The sequence below is a fragment of the Quercus lobata genome, chromosome 12 (genome assembly GCF_001633185.2).
Source record: "Quercus lobata isolate SW786 chromosome 12, ValleyOak3.0 Primary Assembly, whole genome shotgun sequence".
NCBI classification, from domain to species: domain Eukaryota; kingdom Viridiplantae; phylum Streptophyta; class Magnoliopsida; order Fagales; family Fagaceae; genus Quercus; species Quercus lobata.
In genome coordinates, this window is record NC_044915.1 from 23,521,378 (window position 1) to 23,539,570 (window position 18,193).

The 18,193-nt window shown below is 34.6% G+C and overlaps 2 protein-coding genes across 2 annotated transcripts; one reads left to right on the top strand and one right to left on the bottom strand.

Moving 5' to 3' along the window:
• The first annotated feature begins 2,821 nt into the window (after positions 1-2,821).
• Positions 2,822-7,353, top strand: LOC115971683 (probable disease resistance protein At1g12290). The gene is made up of 4 exons (XM_031091695.1): positions 2,822-3,025; positions 4,009-6,834; positions 6,975-7,002; positions 7,132-7,353. Exon 2 carries the CDS (start codon positions 4,019-4,021, stop codon positions 6,434-6,436), a length of 2,418 nt encoding a protein of 805 aa, XP_030947555.1. The 5' UTR covers positions 2,822-3,025; positions 4,009-4,018; the 3' UTR covers positions 6,437-6,834; positions 6,975-7,002; positions 7,132-7,353.
• Positions 7,354-15,609: 8,256 nt separating this feature from the next.
• LOC115971689 (protein SLOW WALKER 1-like) lies at positions 15,610-17,009 on the bottom strand (the record flags this gene model as incomplete). The annotated part of the gene is made up of 1 exon (XM_031091700.1): positions 15,610-17,009. A coding segment is annotated over one exon (1,215 nt), but the record flags the coding sequence as incomplete, so codon positions are not given.
• Between the last annotated feature and the right edge of the window lie 1,184 nt (positions 17,010-18,193).

An 18,193-nucleotide genomic window follows, 5' to 3' on the forward strand; every position in this document is an offset into this window, starting at 1 on the left:
TGTTTAGTTGTATATTAGGTTAATATAACATACTACAACAAAAGTTAGAAAGATATGGTTCACTTTAAAAAAATATTAATCAAACATACAAAAAATAATAATCAAACATACAAAAAATAATAAAATGATATATTTGTAGAGATAAAAAGATAAAAAATTCTTGTAGAAATCTTTTTAAAAAGGACAAGACTTAGGTACAATACTCAGGTACTTCACATCTCTCTGTATCACTGACCTCACCCACTCTACCCACACCATCCCATTCCCCAACATTCACTTACCCCTTCTCAACTTAGACAACCTGCAGCTCCACAACATCACAACATAGGAAATTCATGCTGCAATCAGCTCCTTTAAACCCCACAAAGCCCCTGGCCTCGATGGTTTTCACCCCATCTTCTTCCAAAAATTTTGAAATACTCTCGACAGCTCTACTGCCTTAATTCATCAAAAACATCTTCTCTACCCGAATTGTCCCCCCTGATCTAAATTCCACCTTCCTCCCTCTGTTTTGTACCAACAATTGGCTGATGCTTAGGGTGTGGCCTACCCTAGATTTTGTAATTCCTAGTTTTTAATTTAAGTATCCTTTTAACCCAAAAAAAAAAATTGTGATTCAAGGTCAAGTGCATCTACAAAGATGACAAAAATGCCCTTCAACCTCTATAGCATTTGTTGTTTATGCGCTGGAAATACCCAAAATATAAAACATGTTTATTTTTTTTCATTTCTAATTTGCATCAACACAGTTTGGGTAAGAGGAGTAGAGGACACAAAAAAAAGAAAAAAAAAAGGGAGTAGAGGACACAAAGGGACCTCACAAATTTCGTATAGAAGCTACAATTATACAGGAAATAAGGGTTAAAAAAAAAAGATTTGTTATAATAATTATTTTATAAGAACCGAAATGGAACGAGAGGCTTATATCTATAAGAAGGGAAGGAAGGGAAGAATGGATATAATATACAGATTAACAAAAATTCTTGCCCCACTCCGTCACTGGTTGGACAACATGGAAGGCATGGCCCCATGAAAGAACAACTTCACAGGTGGTAGCAAATGAGGGAAGCAATTAAATACTCCCAACATTAAAATATTAAAATAAAAAAAACTTGCTTTTTCCTGAACTTGTCCCTAATTTCCAAGTAAGTGGGTTGGACGAATTGGGTCAAAACTATGCCTAAATCTATAGTGGTTCCTACCGTTGAGGTTGAAAGTACATAGAACATGTGAGAGAGGAGAGAGGATGAATTTTTTTTTTTTGAGAGGAGAGAGGATGAAGATGTTGAGCTGGAGAGTAGACTAGAGAGTTAATGCTGTTTTTAATTATTTTTTTTAATAAGAAGATTTAATGCTTTAATTACAAATTTTTAGAGAACAATAACAAGATAACCATGAGTGTTTTTTCACTTTTAAATTAAATATAAATTAATAGTCCATAAAAGGTATAGATGTAACTCGAATCCATATATATATAAGTTAGGTTCAAGTTATATATGATGTCATTCTAAGCAATGTTACATCAGTCAATAACTTGTTATTGTTTAAAAATCTTACCGGTGAATCACACGTTCTATATATGTTTAATATGCATGCCAATTTTCATGTCAATTTCAATGTTATTTACCATAAGTTCCATAAACTCATATTTTATAAATTATTTTAAATTACAAAAACTTAAATTTAAATAATTAATTGATAACATAATTATTGAACTTTGATCCCCCAACACACACACAAATTATCCGGTGTTTCTTCCTCATTTCAGAGAAGACCCAGAGTACTAATCACAGATTTTATTTTGATTGTTCAATCATAGTACGCAAAGCATTCACCATCAACATTTAAAGAAACACTATAAGCTTATAAGGCAATTAAAAAATCTATAGCCTCCCTCCTCCATAATTGAATGCTCTATTAAAGCATTCACCTTGATATCCTCAAAATCTGTAGCCTCCCTCCTCCGTATGGGCTTGAAGTTCTGGCAAACATACTCGGCCAAAGCAAACGGTTAATTTGAAAAGTTAAAAATGTACCTTTACAAGACAATACTTCCCAAACTCAAGAAGCTCCTTTATAACTTGCAGTCAAAACGATTATTAATGTCAAAAATAATTTTTCTTAAAAACTTTGGCTAGAGGACTTTTTTGGCTAAAGGGATCAAAGAAGTTTTACTGGTGGTATAGGTTCGAGAACGAGTCAAAATGGACCGGTGGAGCTTGATAGAGGCAGAGGGTGTGTTTTGTGAGTTTTTGGTTGGTGATGGAACACACCCTCAATCCAAAGAGATTTTTTAGGATTAGGATACCAAACTATTTATTTTTGCTGTCCAAACTGGAACACTCTCTGTTCCTGATACTAAACTCAATCGATGAACTTTCTTTCATGTGTATTGTAATGCTTTCTTAACAGATGTTCAACAACAATGTTTGCAATTCCCATTCCATATGTGCTGAATTTTTATTTTATTTTTTAGAATCGAAAACCTGCCCCACAGCCCTTAAACTTTTGGACACGAAAGTTAATAAAGTAGAAGTTGAAAGAAAAAAAGAAAAAGAAAAAAAAGAGAACCGGAAGTTTTTTATTTATTTAATTTTTTATAAGAAAAGAGAGCCGAAAGTTAAACAAACTAATCAAAAGCATTAACCCCCGATAATGATCTACGGACAGAATTTAAAGTGAAAGGAAGAAAAAGAAATCGAAAGTTGAAAGTTGGCAAGTGTTTTCTTAGCATGTTCTACGAGGTTTCTCTTGACTTACTTGCCAATTTCCCATTTGCTTCAGTCATCAAAAAACAAGTTTCCCATTGAATACCTTTAGCATCACTTATTGAGTCTTCAACTCTGAATCTAACTTCTCTCTTTACAAAACAAAAAGGGGGAAAAAAGATTGCATTTAGATAGGAAATTTGCTGATCTTGGTTATCTTCTTGAGGTTACTTCAAGGCTTATTTTTCCACTGTAATCAGAATCTTTGAAGAAATATTGGTACTGAAGCCAATTTTATTGGCATTTCTATAGTCCAGGTATACTGCTGCTTCTTTCTAGTCTCATTTGATTTCCCAATAGTTTGTCTTCTAAAACTCATCCCACTGATATTGCTCGTGCATATAAATTAGGATGATTTTTTTTTTTTTAAATGCTAACCAGTTTCTGATCTCATACTTCTTGTCCTGATATTGAAATGCATATATAAAAATTATGAAGGGTTCACTAACAAATTTAATATATATGTGTGTTTGATTATTCAAAATCTCATTTTATAATTAATGAATAACAATTTATTCTTAACATATTGAAAAAGTCAGTTCTTAAAACAACAAGTAATATCAAGTTATAAGTGTTCTGATTTTTTTTTTAAAGATAATATAGACAGAAGACATAGGAAATGGGGAAGGAGAGAGTGGAAAGACAAAACTTATAACACTTTTTCACATACATTTTGGCTCCTTCTGAATTTATATCTCCTGTGAATTTGATTCAGGAGATTTCAATTTGAGCAATGAGATACTCCTCCCACTTTTTTGTTTTTTTTTTTTTGGGTGAAGGAACTCCTCCCACTTTCTGGCCACACTAATTTAAGATTTTTCAATAACTTGTAGTGGCTACAAATGCATATCAATATGTGAAATTTGAAATTTTTCAATAACAACTCTCCCATACCATACGCAATGGGCTTAAGGGCCAAGAGAGAGGGGTAGTGAAGTGGTATGGGACTAATGATCAACAATCCTTGGATCTGTTTAGATATATCTTTGATTTCTATTATTTTGTTTCTTTCATTCTTCATCTTTCCCTTTCTATTTTGCGTTGTAGATTTTATGTTTTAAAATAAAAGTAAAATACAATAAATACTACTCGTATGACTCTTTATGTACCCTATCAACACTTAGGCTATTTATTTTTAACAAATCAAAATTGGGGAACTAAAATGCTTTCTTTCCTTTTCTCATTGTATACATGGACAAAATGTTTGTTGTCCATATGTATACATATTGACAATAAACAGGGACTTGATAATGGAGATGTTAGGCGCAATTCTTGATCTTGGAAAAACGATATTGGCTCCGATTAGTGAATATTACAAGTATCACAGAAGCGTTGATGAACATATGAAAAATCTCAAGAGAAAACGAGACGATTTAGAATGCAAAAAGTCGGACATTGAATTAAAAATAAGGGCAGAACTTCTTCCAAGAAAGAAACTAAAAAGAGAAGTTAAATTTTGGCTCCAAAAGGTAGAAACGATTAAAGCGGATATACAAAACATTGAACAAGAGGCTGAAAGAGGGAAGTATTTCTCACGTATGCATGTAGGAAAATTTTCTTGTAAGAAGATACAAGAAGTGACAGAATTAATTGATCAAAGTTGTGGTTTCGGTGAAAGTTTAGTAATTGATCCACCTGTAAGCTATGGAGGTGAATTGCCAACTAGGGCATTAGTGGGAGAGAGTACTGCTGAAATAACAATGGAAAAGATTTGGGAACACTTGTTAGATGAAGATTGTAGAATGATTGGTGTTTATGGTATGGGAGGGGTTGGTAAAACGACTATCATGAAACAAATCAATAATCGCCTGTTAAAAGAGAAAGACAAGTTCAATCATGTAATTTGGGTTACTGTATCAAAGGCATTCAATGTGATCAAACTACAAAATGTCATTGCCAGCATGTTGCTTCCAAATCCTTTAAAGTTTGAGGATGAAACAACAAGGGCAGGCGAGTTGTATGCAACATTGAAAGAAATGAAGAAGTGTGTGCTAATTCTAGATGATTTGTGGAATGCATTTCCACTGGAGAATATAGGGATCCCAGAGCCTACTTCAGAAAATGGGTGCAAATTGGTATTGACAACTCGAGATGCTAAAGTTTGTTATGGAATGAATTGTGTAACTATTAAAATGGAGCTTCTTTCGGTAAAAGAGTCGCATGATTTGTTCTTGAAAACAGTGGGTTGTGATGTTTCAAATATTCCAGAAGATGTTGTGGAAGGCGTTGTCAAACAATGTGCTCGTTTGCCTCTTGCAATCATCACAATAGCAGGAAGTTTAAAAAATGTAGTTGATGTTTCAGAGTGGAGGAACACATTGAATGAGTTGAGGACATCAACAAAAGGGTCGGCACATGTAGATGATGAAATATTTGAGAGGCTTCGATTCAGTTATGAACGCTTAAAAGATAAGAAACTTCAAGATTGTCTCTTGTGTTGTGCACTATACCCTGAAGACTATGAGATTTACAGAGATGAGTTGATAGAGCATTTGATTGGTGAGAAAGTAATAGAAAGCATGAAGAGTAGGCAAGAAGAGTTGGATAAGGGGCATACTTTGTTGAATAAGCTTGAAAATGCCTGCTTATTAGAAGGTGGGTCTAAATATGTTGAAAAAAGGCGTTTTGTGAAGATGCATGATCTAATAAGAGACATGGCCCTCCAGATTGCAGGTGCTAAGTTCTTGGTATTAGAAGATGTTCCAAATGAAGAAGAATGGGGAAATGATGTTGAAAAGGTTTCTTTGATGTGCAAACGTGGTTCAAAATTTCCTTCTGTGTCACCAAAATGTCCTAAGCTTTCGACCTTGCTTCTACGAGGATATGCAAACATCATCCCTGATTCATTTTTTGTGCACTTGCATGGACTCAGAGTTCTTCATGTAGATTGTCTTAAGTTTGAATCTTTACCAAATTCAGTCTTTGACTTGAAGCATCTTACTTCATTAAGGATTATTTATAGTTTTCATATTAGGCGTGTGCCTTCATTAGCAAAGCTTACTGCATTAAGGAGTTTGGATCTTTCGGGAGGATCAGTGGAAGAAATACCTCATGGTTTGGAAATGTTGGTCAATTTGAGATACCTTAATCTTCGTACATCGAAAATACAGAAGATGCCACCAGGGATTTTACCCAAACTCTGTCAACTCCAACTCCTCAAATTGCCTTTTTGGGGTTCAGATGTTAATGGAGAGGAGATGGTAAGGTTGAAGAAATTAGAGTGTTTTGAAGGCACATTTGATGGCGTTAAAGGCTTCAATACATATGTTGAATCCTTAGAGGAGGGAGGACCTAGCCATTACATATATGTCGTGAAGCCAGCTAGCCAGCTGGGAGTTGCCGAGTTGGGCGAAAGTGTAATTTTAAGTGACTGCAATATATGTCTACTCCCAAAAGACGTTCATGCCCTAAGAATTCGCAGAAGTCAACGTCGCGGTTTGTCTTGGGACTACTGGAAAAAGACTGTTTGGTTTAAAAAGGGGTGTGAAGAAATAGAATACCTTAATTCTTATTTTGACACCTTTTCTCGACTTGAGATTCTAGATCTCTTCGATTTGAATAATTTAAAGGGACTGTTTAGAGAAGAGAAAGTCGCACCAGCACCGGTCGTCCCCTCGACACCTTTTCCCACCTCAAACAATTTTCAATATTTTATTGTCCGAATATAAAGAAGCTCTTCACACCCGGGTTGATGCCGGACAACCTGGAACAGATTGAGGTCTGTGGCTGTGAACAATTAGAGGAAATAATAGATGGGGCTGAAGCAAAAGAAATTGTGAAAATATTCCCCCGATTGAGGAATTTGTCATTACAGTATTTACCGGAGCTGAAGACCATATGCAGTAGCAGTAATGTAATACTCTGTGATTCTCTCGATTCTATTATGATAGAGGAATGTCCCAAGCTTAAGAGATTACCTCTTTCTCTGCACCGTATTGATGGAAAACTATCTTCTCCGCCTTCTTCATTACAAATCAAAATAGAGAAAAAAAGGTGGGAATTGCTGGAATGGGACAATCATGATATGAAGATGGTCCTTCAACCTCTCTGTCAGTTCGATAAATGAGTATGACTCTCTCTATTCACTTTACATCTTTGTTTTATTTGAAACGATTCAATTTGTTGGTTATCCATTTCTCCTCCTCCTCGCTTTCTTTCTAATCTCTTTTTCCTTTTTCTTTTGGTACCCTTTACACCACCCCGCAGTACTCAAGAATCGTATGACTCTTCCTCTGTAAGTCAAACCCAGAACATACATGCCTATCCATTTTAATTATTCTTCCTATTAATTTGTTTTCATTGGTTGCTTTTCTTTGTTGGTTTGATATATTATTTTTTTTTATTTGTTGTTGGTTTGATATAGGATACGTCATCGAGCCAAAGCCTACTCAAGAAACAATTGTGAGGCGTGGTGAACTTGGCTCTCAAATGTGTTTCCGTGTAATTCTTAGCTCTTTTGGTTCTGATTTGCTTTTTATTTGAACTTTGTTGTGTTATGATTTATGAACATGTGTTCTTTTCGTTGGCTGAGTGGGATGATCTTCTGTAATAAATTGATACTGCATGTTAATTTGTTTAGTATTTGTGAAAGGATTCAAACATTGTCTGCAGATGGAATATCAACAAAGCCTCTCTAATTGCAGACAAATAACCACAGTTTTGCTTGTCATTGTCCAACTATAGCAACCAGCCATCCTCCTCCTGCCTTCTCCATTTTTGCCAACAAAAATTGTTCCTATCCATTTACCACTTCTTCCCTTAACAACTGCATTGGCTGTTCTTTTGATTAGAGACACCTCAACTTGCTGTATTCTGATAAATAGATGCTTAATATCTTTGATAGTCCCCCCCACCTGCCCCCACCCCCCCCAAAAAAAAGAAAAAAAAGAAAAAAAAGGAAGCTTTCTAACGATGAAGAAAGTCTTATTTGAAAACCAGCCTAGGTAATTCCCCTTGAAGACAAAATCTGCACCTGCATTAGCTAGAGCAAAACCAGCTGCAACTTGCTGTATTACTTAATTAATATCTTTCATAATTATCATTTTGTTTTTCTCTAGGTGCAACTTAATTTATTAAATTTCAAGTGCACTCTCGACTAAAAGCTTTTAAATCATTTGTTAAATGTTATCTTTATAATGGATTTTCAGTTAAAATTGTGTTACTACTTGAAGTAGATGCTCTTTGACACAGTGGACTTAAAAGTTAAAAGACACTAATCTTGTTTTGGACTAATTCGGTTGCTACATATGCCTCTCACTTTACGGTTCTTCTACAACACAACAGATTAAATGATCATCAGTGAGATGTCAGAATCTGAGGTTGACAAATAGTGATCTCAATGGTTTTAAGACCACGTGTAGCTCCCGAATGATTTTTGTGCTCATAGTTCAAAGGTAATTAGTTCTTTCAACTTTTGTTTCTCGTTTAGACTGGCAGCCTTTGTTGCTAGAACTTGATCCAGTGCTCCTTTAAGCTTTAACAAGTTTTAAAACAAATTGAGGTGAATCATAACTAGAAGTGGATAGGAATATGTAACACATCATGTGATTGTGTAGGAGTCTACAGTAAGAGAAACAAAAGATAGATAATAATGCTTATATAAGACTTTCGTTGCAGTAATTATAAGGCTGCTTGGTTTTGGCAAAACTCAAAACTCATTTCTCATCACTCAAACCTCTAACCCATATTTCATATCTCTATCTCTATTTTTCTCTTAGCTGCCCTGATCTTGCCTTCTCTGTTTTTGCCAACAAAACTTGCTCCTTTTCATTTACCACTTCGTCCCTAAAAGCCGTCCACAAGTATAATGAGCTACCAACCAAGACATGCATCTTTGTTTAGAGGAACAGACATTTCTCTCTCTTGCATCTGCTGTCCCACCATGCTTGCTCTCAGAAACCAAAGATGTTTTATAAATTAGCATATTGACTGCAGTATTAGCTTCACCTTCCCTAGTAGCTTTGCTTCTTTATTTCCAAATGGACCTTAAAGTAGCTAGAAAAACCACAAAAAGTCATCTATATGTGCCTTGGTTAAGCAATTCCTTCTCAGGCCAGCAACAACAAATCCAGACTTTTATGGATCTTAGGCCTCTCGGCTCCAAATTCTCCACTCGGATAATCAAGTCTGATCCAAACCAAACATCTCAAGTTAACTAGTAGTCAATACACAAATGACCCCAGTGTTTCTTGCTCATTACCGTCAATAATTGAAGCCCATTATAGACAAAACAAGCATTTTGAAATTGAACCAAGCCTATCATAGGTTTTATTCATGTGGATCCTAAGGGTAGACAAACGCTTTTTTCTTTCAACTTGTCCTCATGTGAAGCTGAAATAATATATTGTTTGAGATCAATTTCCTTTGAATGTTAACTTATATATAGTCTTGATTTGATCATAGATATCAATGATGTAGCCTATCATTGAGGGTGGATTAACATTGTTGGGTCATGATGGATAGAATGTGCTAGTTCAAATGACTAAGACAATGACAGACAAAGGGCTTGTCATTTTTATAGTTCTCTCATAATGAGATTTTCTACACGTTGGGCATTGACATTAGTAACCTTACCGTGTTCTTGCCAATTACTTAAAATAATAATAAGAAAAAAATGTATGAAAACCTACAAGCTACCACATTTAGTAATTTTTTGGAATATTCTTATGATTTGTTTCTCTTAAATACAAAAATTGGAGGACATTAGAGATATAAATGGGACAGGATCTTATCCCAAGTTGGATAAAAACCATCTCATAGCATCTAAAATTACAAAACGAATTGAATAATAACACAAACAAAATTTCATAACATCAATGGTCATGACAAGAAAGCTACAAGCAAGTAATCAAATAATACAACTACCTCATAAAAAACAGAAAATCGTAACACGTATATGTATATGTATTCTGAGAACATAGAACAACACAATAAAAGAAGCATACAAAAGCTTCACTAGGTTCAGAACAATCTTGATATGATATATGATATATCTCATCGAGTAACTATAGTTCCTCAAAAAATTACAAAACGAAATAAATAGAAACACAAACAAAATTGCATAACATCTATTGTCATGATAAGGGGTAATTATTGGGTACTCCTAGAGTACCATAAATGCGTATTTCATCCTCTCACATAACTGTAGGCCTCAGAAATTACATTGATGGTGGGACCCACAATTCATGTGAGAGGAGGAGTACGTATTTATGATACTCCCGAAGTATTCAATAATTTTTCCATGAAAAGAAAGCAAGCTTACCTTTAGGTTAGTGAGGGACACATGCTCTCACATAAGTACTACCATTAAGAAGAAGTATTGTAGAAATATATTTTTCTTGTGGATACATAAACTTCAACATTTACCTTTAGCGGCCACTTGTATGATTCAAAAATTGTTTTGAATGGAAGTATTTTGCTTGGGTATTATCTTATTCATTACCCTTTGGCTTCAACTTGCATCCTTAAAGAATTTGTGAATGCAAGTTTTAGGTTTTTATTGAGGGAAATAAATCATTGCCCATGACTGTGTATTTAATTAGGGCTCTTGTTCTAATAGCCTTGTAATCAAAGTAAACATTTCGATAAGTTTTGTTCATTATTGGATCAAACTCTTACATCAATTCATGACTGTATTGGCAACATCAAAATTGTTCAATTTGAAACATTACAAGAAATTAGAAATATAAAGGCACATGATCAATTACATTTTAGTAGTAAAACCAATATAAAAAATAAAATAAAATAAAAACTAAATTTTATTACATTCTTCTTGGTTTGTACTCGAAATCCTTGTAAAAGTTTTTGTAAATGAACAATGAAACTACCTTAAGAGTCAAAATTAGAAAATACATTCAATGTTTCAATGATACTGAAAATTAGCCTATTGACAACAAGATATGGCTTCAATACATCATAGAATGCTTGTAATAGGTTCTACTTTGAAAAAATTCAGATACAACCGAAGGCCATCTTTGATAGAGCTACTATTTTCCTGGCAGAGTACCAACACTTCATATTCTTAGTAGTTTTTATGTCAAGCTTTTCTTTATGCAGCACTGTCATGTAATGTGTCTTAGCTGCTATGCTCTTTCCTGAGTTGTGTTTCTCTGTTTCGTCTAATTGTCTTACAGGATTCAGACCAGTTTTTTTTTTTTTTTACTTTCTTTCAACATATCGATACAAGTTTTCTATCTTTTAACTCATAAAAACAATATAAATCATGGAATGCTTCAAAACATTTTCTAGGAAGATATATTGAACTTTTGGGTAGCAAAGGCTAATATTTTACCCTGTTAACAAGAAAACAAGAGATATATAGTTATTAATCCATATAACCTTTGGCCACAATAAATGAGTACAAAATGCATAAAACAAACTCTTGTTCATAAGCTCAATTGTGCCTAAATCTAAATCCAATTTCTGCTTTATTGTATAAGTAATACCATATTTGTATAACATAGAAATGCCCAATTAGAATTAAAGTTCATAATTCAGCCCCTTTCTATCTTAAGTTTCAGATGCATAATCAAAGCATATTCCAAAATTACAAAGAACAAATCATATTATACAACACATAAAAGCAGAGAACGCGTCTTAACATTTTGCCTTCTCCTTAATTTTTTTGTCAACATTTACAAAAGTAGAAGCACAAAACTTATAGTATTTCATTAGTTAGATTGATCTGTGTTTCAGATGCATAATCAAAGCATATTCCAAAAATACAAAGAAAAAAAAAAGGATAATACAGCACATAAAAACAAAGAACACGTCTTACCCAAGAGTGGGTCTCTCCTTCGAGCTACAGGAATGAAACCAAAACACTAGATCAGTAAAAATGAATGGCTATTTTTCAACAAATTATGGATCATAACTGATAGTATCAAAGGTGGATTTTTTTGGCAAAATCAAACAAACCCAGTTCAAAAAAAATTAAGATAAGCTCAAAACAAATACTCTCCAGATAATAAAAATCCAAACAACAAGATCCCCCAACCATTTAAAAAAAAAAAAAAATTCTTGAAGTACTGATTAGAAAGACATAGGAAATTTGCTGGAACTACCACCGGAATTGGGGGAGCGGAACGCGGTGGCAGCTAGCTGTAGCCATGGAGATTGAGCCATGGAGTCCTAGAGAAAGATCTGATGGAAGAGAGAGAGGGAGAGAGAGTTTTTTGATATTTGAGGAAGCTGAAGGGTGTAGGGAAAAGAGTAAAGAAATGGGTGAAAGTGGTGTCACGCGGATCAATGACATGGCTCTATGATGTGTCATATTTATATTTGTTAGATTAAAGTAATGGTTGAGATTGAAATTATTGCACCCCGTGCAATACTCTAGATATTGCATGGGATCTCAATCCTTATCAGTGAGTCTTAAAGCTACAAATAGCTCACTAATGATTGATGTGCTCATAGTTCAAAGGTAATACATCCTATCAACCTTAACTCGCAGCCTTCGTCACTATGACTAGATCCAATATCCAGACAAGCTGTATTTCTTTGGCCATTACCAAGTTTTTAAATCCCATAGAGGTGAAACATAACTAGAAGCAGATGGGAAATTGGGAATATGTAACACCTCATGTGATTGGTTAGGAGTGTCTTGTTACTCTTCTAAACCGTGGCACTACTGCGTAATTAATGTTGCTGCAAACCAAGATTACTTGGTATTTTTTAGTTTACTAAATATTAATTCTCTCAACTTCAGACTTTCAGTCCTTTCTCTTTTGTTTTTAAAAAAAAAAAAAAATGATAAACAAGTAATCTTTTTACTGAAAAGAAAACAAAGCAGAGCAGAGTTCTAGAAGCAAAATATGGAAAGGTAAATGAAAAACAGAGAGATATTTTCTATATGAGAAATTGTAAAGTGCATTCCTCACTTGATTACTGAAATGACCTTTGGTATTTATACTTATACAGACACACATCGAAAAGAAAAGGCGGGAAACCAAAACTGAAATGTTACAAACTCTAAAACGGAAAACCAGTCATCTTTAACAGAATTTTAAACAAATTAATGACCTGATGACTTTTGAGTTTATGCTAAACAACGCAGGTAATAAAAACTGTACGACTTATAGCTTAGTGATGAACTCTGAAGGTTATAACACGACTTGCAACACAGCAAAAAATAATTTAACATGACCTGTCGTTTGCAGCTTTTGTCTTAACATTCTCTAGTCTATACGACTGTATATACTATATAGTACATAGAGAAGAAGAGTATGATTGGCAAATGTTGTTAAAAAAAAAAAAAAAAATCTATAATCTATATAAATTTGACTGTTTGTGGCTTCTTAGTTGATCTCATTAGTTAGTTTTTGAAATGTTACACTGCACCCTCAAAATTCAATCCTATACAAGATTCTTTCTCTAGAGGTTTAATCCCAAATCAAAATAAATAAAATGTATCACAAACTATGATTCCAGGACAGACTGCCAAATTATATGTAAAATCCAATCAAACTAAGTTAATAGAAACATAAGAACTTCACAAAACCACACCAAAGAGCATCAACATCAAGATAGAGAAAGGTATATTTACAGAAATTCTAAAGGAGATGCCTATAAATAAAAAAATAAAAAAAATTTAAAGGAGACATTTTCACTTGGGTAGGAATAAGAATTACTTCTTTGATAAGTGATAAATCTAAGAATAGGCACTTCCTGCTTTTAAATTTTTTGGAAAAAGAAAACTGTTGTTATCACCTTACTGAATGCCAAAATAGGGCATTTGCAGAAGTCAAGCTCCTCACCAATAAAACCATCTTATTTTTTTCAATATAAGCAGATGACGACTCTGTAGGCAAGGATTAAAGTGTCACTATACTATAGTATCCACCAAAAATAATGAGACTATATGTTGGTGTAAGGTTGAATTTATTCAACCATCTAATTGGCTTTATTCCGTGCCAAATTTGCTTGTAATTCAGCATTTAGTAACCCTGTATTAGGTGGGTTTGATGTAAGGGTAGTGAGTGAGATAGAGTGAAGTTTGCTCAAGAGTGTGCAAGAAAACAGAGACTTGCGGCTGGGACTCGCGGGTGACTCGCGGCTACAAGCCGCCAGAAGCAGCACACGTGCCAAGCATGCTGGAAGATGAACAGTCATGCTAGCTGGAGCACTACAGGACAAAATAGGACAACTGGCCATATGGTTATCTCGCGACTGGATCTCGCGACTTAGTCAAGCCGCGAGGTCAAGCCGCGAGCCACCCCTGTTTTGTAAAACCTGACGTTTCACATTCCTCTCCCACTCTAGTATAAATACCCCTATTACCCACGATTGAAAGAGAGCTTCCAGAGAGAATTTTGAGAGAGAAACCCTAAAGAAAAACAAGATTGATTCACACACAATCTATACCTTAGAGACTCTTCAAATTCCTCAACTCTCTTCCTCTCCATTGTCATATCCTTGAGAGGCATTATACCAAACCAGGTTCTCACCATCATCATCATTGTGAGAATGTTGTTTGGATTTCTGGGAAGCAGTTAGGAAGGAACCAATCTTCATTGGTTGATGCTACGGTCTAGTAGCGGAATCCGGGAAGCTAGAAAAGAAAAAGATTCGGCGCAACCTCGTTGGAGCAAGAAGCTTGGAGGGTTTAGGTGCACTGGGTAGATTAGGCTTGGAGGGTCTATTGCTGTCCCTATATCCCAACTGTATTTTCTAGTGGATTGATTACCGCTTGGAGGGCGGCGGAGAGGTTTTACGCCGAGAGCTTCGGTTTCCTCTTCGATAACACATCGCGTGTTGTCTTTGTGTTTGTATCTTCCTTCCTCTCTATCTTTGCCTTTTATTTATCTGCTGTGGATTTTAATCTGTTATGGCTTAGATAGTTTTTAATCAATTTCGTATGATAGCATATGTTAAGTTTCCGCACACTAGTTGTTTGACATATTGCTTGAATTGATTAAGTTGTAATTTGGGGGTCTAAACGTTCAAAGGTGTTTTTACACGTTTTTGAACTTTCAGTTGGAATCTTCCAAGGTACTTCCAGCTTTTAAATTTTTTGGAAGAGGATAACTACTTGTTACTACCGATTCATGTACTGAATGATAGAATAGTGCATTTGCAGAAATTGAGCTCCTCAGGTAAGATTTTGAGAGGCACTGTACTATAGTATCCAACATTAATGAGAATATATGTTTAAATTTACTGTTCTCTATTTAAAAAAGGGTGGAGAGGTCACATTACTAAAAGAATCTAGGTGCCCAAATAAGCCAAGTCATCTTAAAGTGAATGCCTACCATTACAGCCATTTAGTTGGAAATGGCCAATGTTATTTCCTATCACTAACATGTCAAAAACAACAAGAGTTTGCTGTATTCTTCAACCTCCAATTTCAATGTTGTCTAGGCACTAACTTGACCTGAAGTCTCATGGTGATTTTTGAGTCAATGTAAATGCATACATGCATCTATCCTTAATCTTCTAAAAGCTCCATAAACCATGTAAATGACAGATAAATAAGAGCAAACAGCAATTAGATATTTAAACCCAGTTTAACAAAACTACATCCAGGTTTGCATGAGAGTGTATGTGGAATTCATATAAATGGAACATAAATTTCAAATTTAATCCTGGAATATATTTGGAAGACCCCAAAATTTCAAAAATTCAACCTACTTAGTCCATCAATATACGTTAGAATTTCCTATCGACAGCTCAAATACTAAACAGGCAATGGCATTACCAAACTACAGTTACAAAAGCTGAACTTTAATGATATAATATAAACACCATACCAAACCAACATAACAGACCTTATGTATGTCTATTCTAAGAACACAGAACAACACAACAAAAGAGGCATATAAAAACCTCATTGGGATAAATAAAATAAATAAATAAAAGCTTGATATGATATATCTCATTGAATAACTATAGTTCCTCAAAAAATTACAAAACGAAATGAATAATAACACAAACAAAATTTCATAACATCAATTGTCATGACAAGAAAGCTGCAAACAGGTAATCAAATAATACAACTACCTCTTAAAAAACCAAAAAGGCAATAAAGGTTCATCCCCTTCCAGCAATCCTCAATAAAGGAGAAATGATACCCTGTAGCTCTTGCAAAGAATGTTGTATCCGTATCTCCTCCTCAACAGACCGCTTAAGGTTTCTAATTTGACCCTTCAAGGCCTCAGAACTTCTGATATCTTCAACCCGCATTTCAAGAACCTTCTTCGTCAATCCCATCAACAAACCTGAGAATCTTGGCACTGTAGAATACTTTTGTAAGAACATCAACAGCAACCCAAGCTCCATATTATCCAGATTCTCAACACACTTCAACAATTTCCTCCTTGCCACCAATTCCTCCATCACCGCCACCACATTCTCCGGATTCTTAATGCCCAACACTGACACCAGTGCCTCCTTGTGCCTAAACTTCTTCAACAACTTATCATGCTCTGCCAACTTTACCTTCTTTGGCCTCATAACCAAATAATCCCCCTCCTTAGGCTTATCACCCTGCCCTCTATGAAAATACCGAAAATAGGAAGGCCTCATAACCCTTCTCTCCTCCTCCACACCTAAACTCCAAAAGCTTCTCAAACTACTCTCCACATTCTCCCCCTTCGTTTTTCTCTTCCCAACATACATTACCCCATTCGAACTCCCAATCACTCTCACCCCACAATCTGGTGAAAACCCAATTGACATAAGTGGTGCAGGGAACCTCATAGAATGTGTGACCTTCATCCTCCCATAATCGAACACCCTCATATACCCATCCAATCCCACACTCAAAACCCTATGCTCCCTCCCTTCCTCAACATTCTCCTTCCCAACTCTCCCTACACAAACTGAAGTAACCGTCTTGGTATGACTCTCCATCGAATAAACCATCTTCCCACCTCCAATAAAATCCCAGATCTTAACCGAATTCCCACCTGCAGTAGTAACTAACCCCCCAGATGGCAAAAAAACGACACTTTCAACTGGTTTTCCATGGTTAACCTCCATAACTGTTTTCGAACCAGTCACTCTCACATCCCAAAGCTTAACCGTATGATCATAAGACCCAGTGACACACATTTCATGACTAACAGGTGAAAAATCAGAGAACACTTGGATTAGACCCGAGAGGTCAGACGCGGCGATCAAGAGGCCGTCACAGCAGAACGAGGCAGAGGAAACGACGTCGGAGAAGGAGGAGATGGTGGAGGAAGGAGAGAGGGTTTGGGGATTGAAGATTTTGAGGGAAGTGAGTGGCGGCAAAAGGGAATTTTAATTGCTAAATGGTTGCACTAAATTACAACAAATTTTTTTAGATATAAATAACAAATTTTTTATGGGAGATATGAATAACAACTTAATTGACCTTATTAACTTTTTCTGTGCTTGTTTCTAAAAAAATATATATATATTTTTTAAGATAAGTAATTGTAGTAAATTATAATTTGTCTCTCTAGCCTATTTACATTATCCTTCCTTCCTTTTATAAAGTTTTTATTTTATTTTATTTTTTTGTTTCATATGTTTTATAAAAAAATATATATACAAAAACAAAAGAAAGAAATAAGATTTCTTCTTCTTCTTCTTTTGAGAGTAAATAGTGATAGATGAAAATATGAGATTAACAATGACATAAGACATCACAAAAATGATGTATTTATCACATAATCATTTGAACCCAAAAAAACAAAAATTAAAACTTATAACATTGATGTTAGATTGCATTTTAACTTCAAGTCAAGATATTACTAACTAATTCCATTTTGGTGTTTATTCCATTTGATATGTGGTTGCATTACAACCAATAAATATTGAGAAGTGTTATGTCAACAATATTTTCATAACAAATCATAGGTGATTAGTTATTATTGGTTCAAATTTAAACCTACCAATGAGATTACATTTTTGTCTCAACAATAACAACCAGTAACAACCTGTCATTTAAGATTTGTTATTAAAAATATTGTTGACATAACATTCCTCAATATTAGTTTCAATTCCAATGAGATTTTCTTCTAGTAAATTTCGTTCATCTACTGTTGAACTCGTTCTAGCCTTCTAGGCCACCTCATCATTTTATTTATTTATTTATTTTTTTTATATCGTGTCAATATTCTATTTGTTGAATACTCCTTTGAAGTTTAAAGTATATTAACAGAAAGTGACTCCTTGGAAAATTTTCAAGGAAGAAATTACAACACTTGAACCAAATTTCAAAGACAATAAGTAAATTTTGATATATTTTGGCAAACTAATCATGTAATGTCTATCATTTATCATAGGGGAAGAATCCCTTCTTATTTAAATCCTTCAATTTTATTCAAGATATAAGAGATCTAACATTTAAAAATATTCAATGATCTTAAAAATGCAAATAAAATAGACAATTGGGCCTTCTTGCATATGATGCATAAGTTGTTCATCAGGCATGTTTAAATAGACAATTGTGATTCTTT

What these genes read in the sequence shown, in the direction of transcription:
- LOC115971683 (XM_031091695.1), top strand. Translation starts at nt 4,019, where the DNA reads ATGGAGATGTTAGGCGCAATTCTTGATCTTGGAAAAACGATATTGGCT.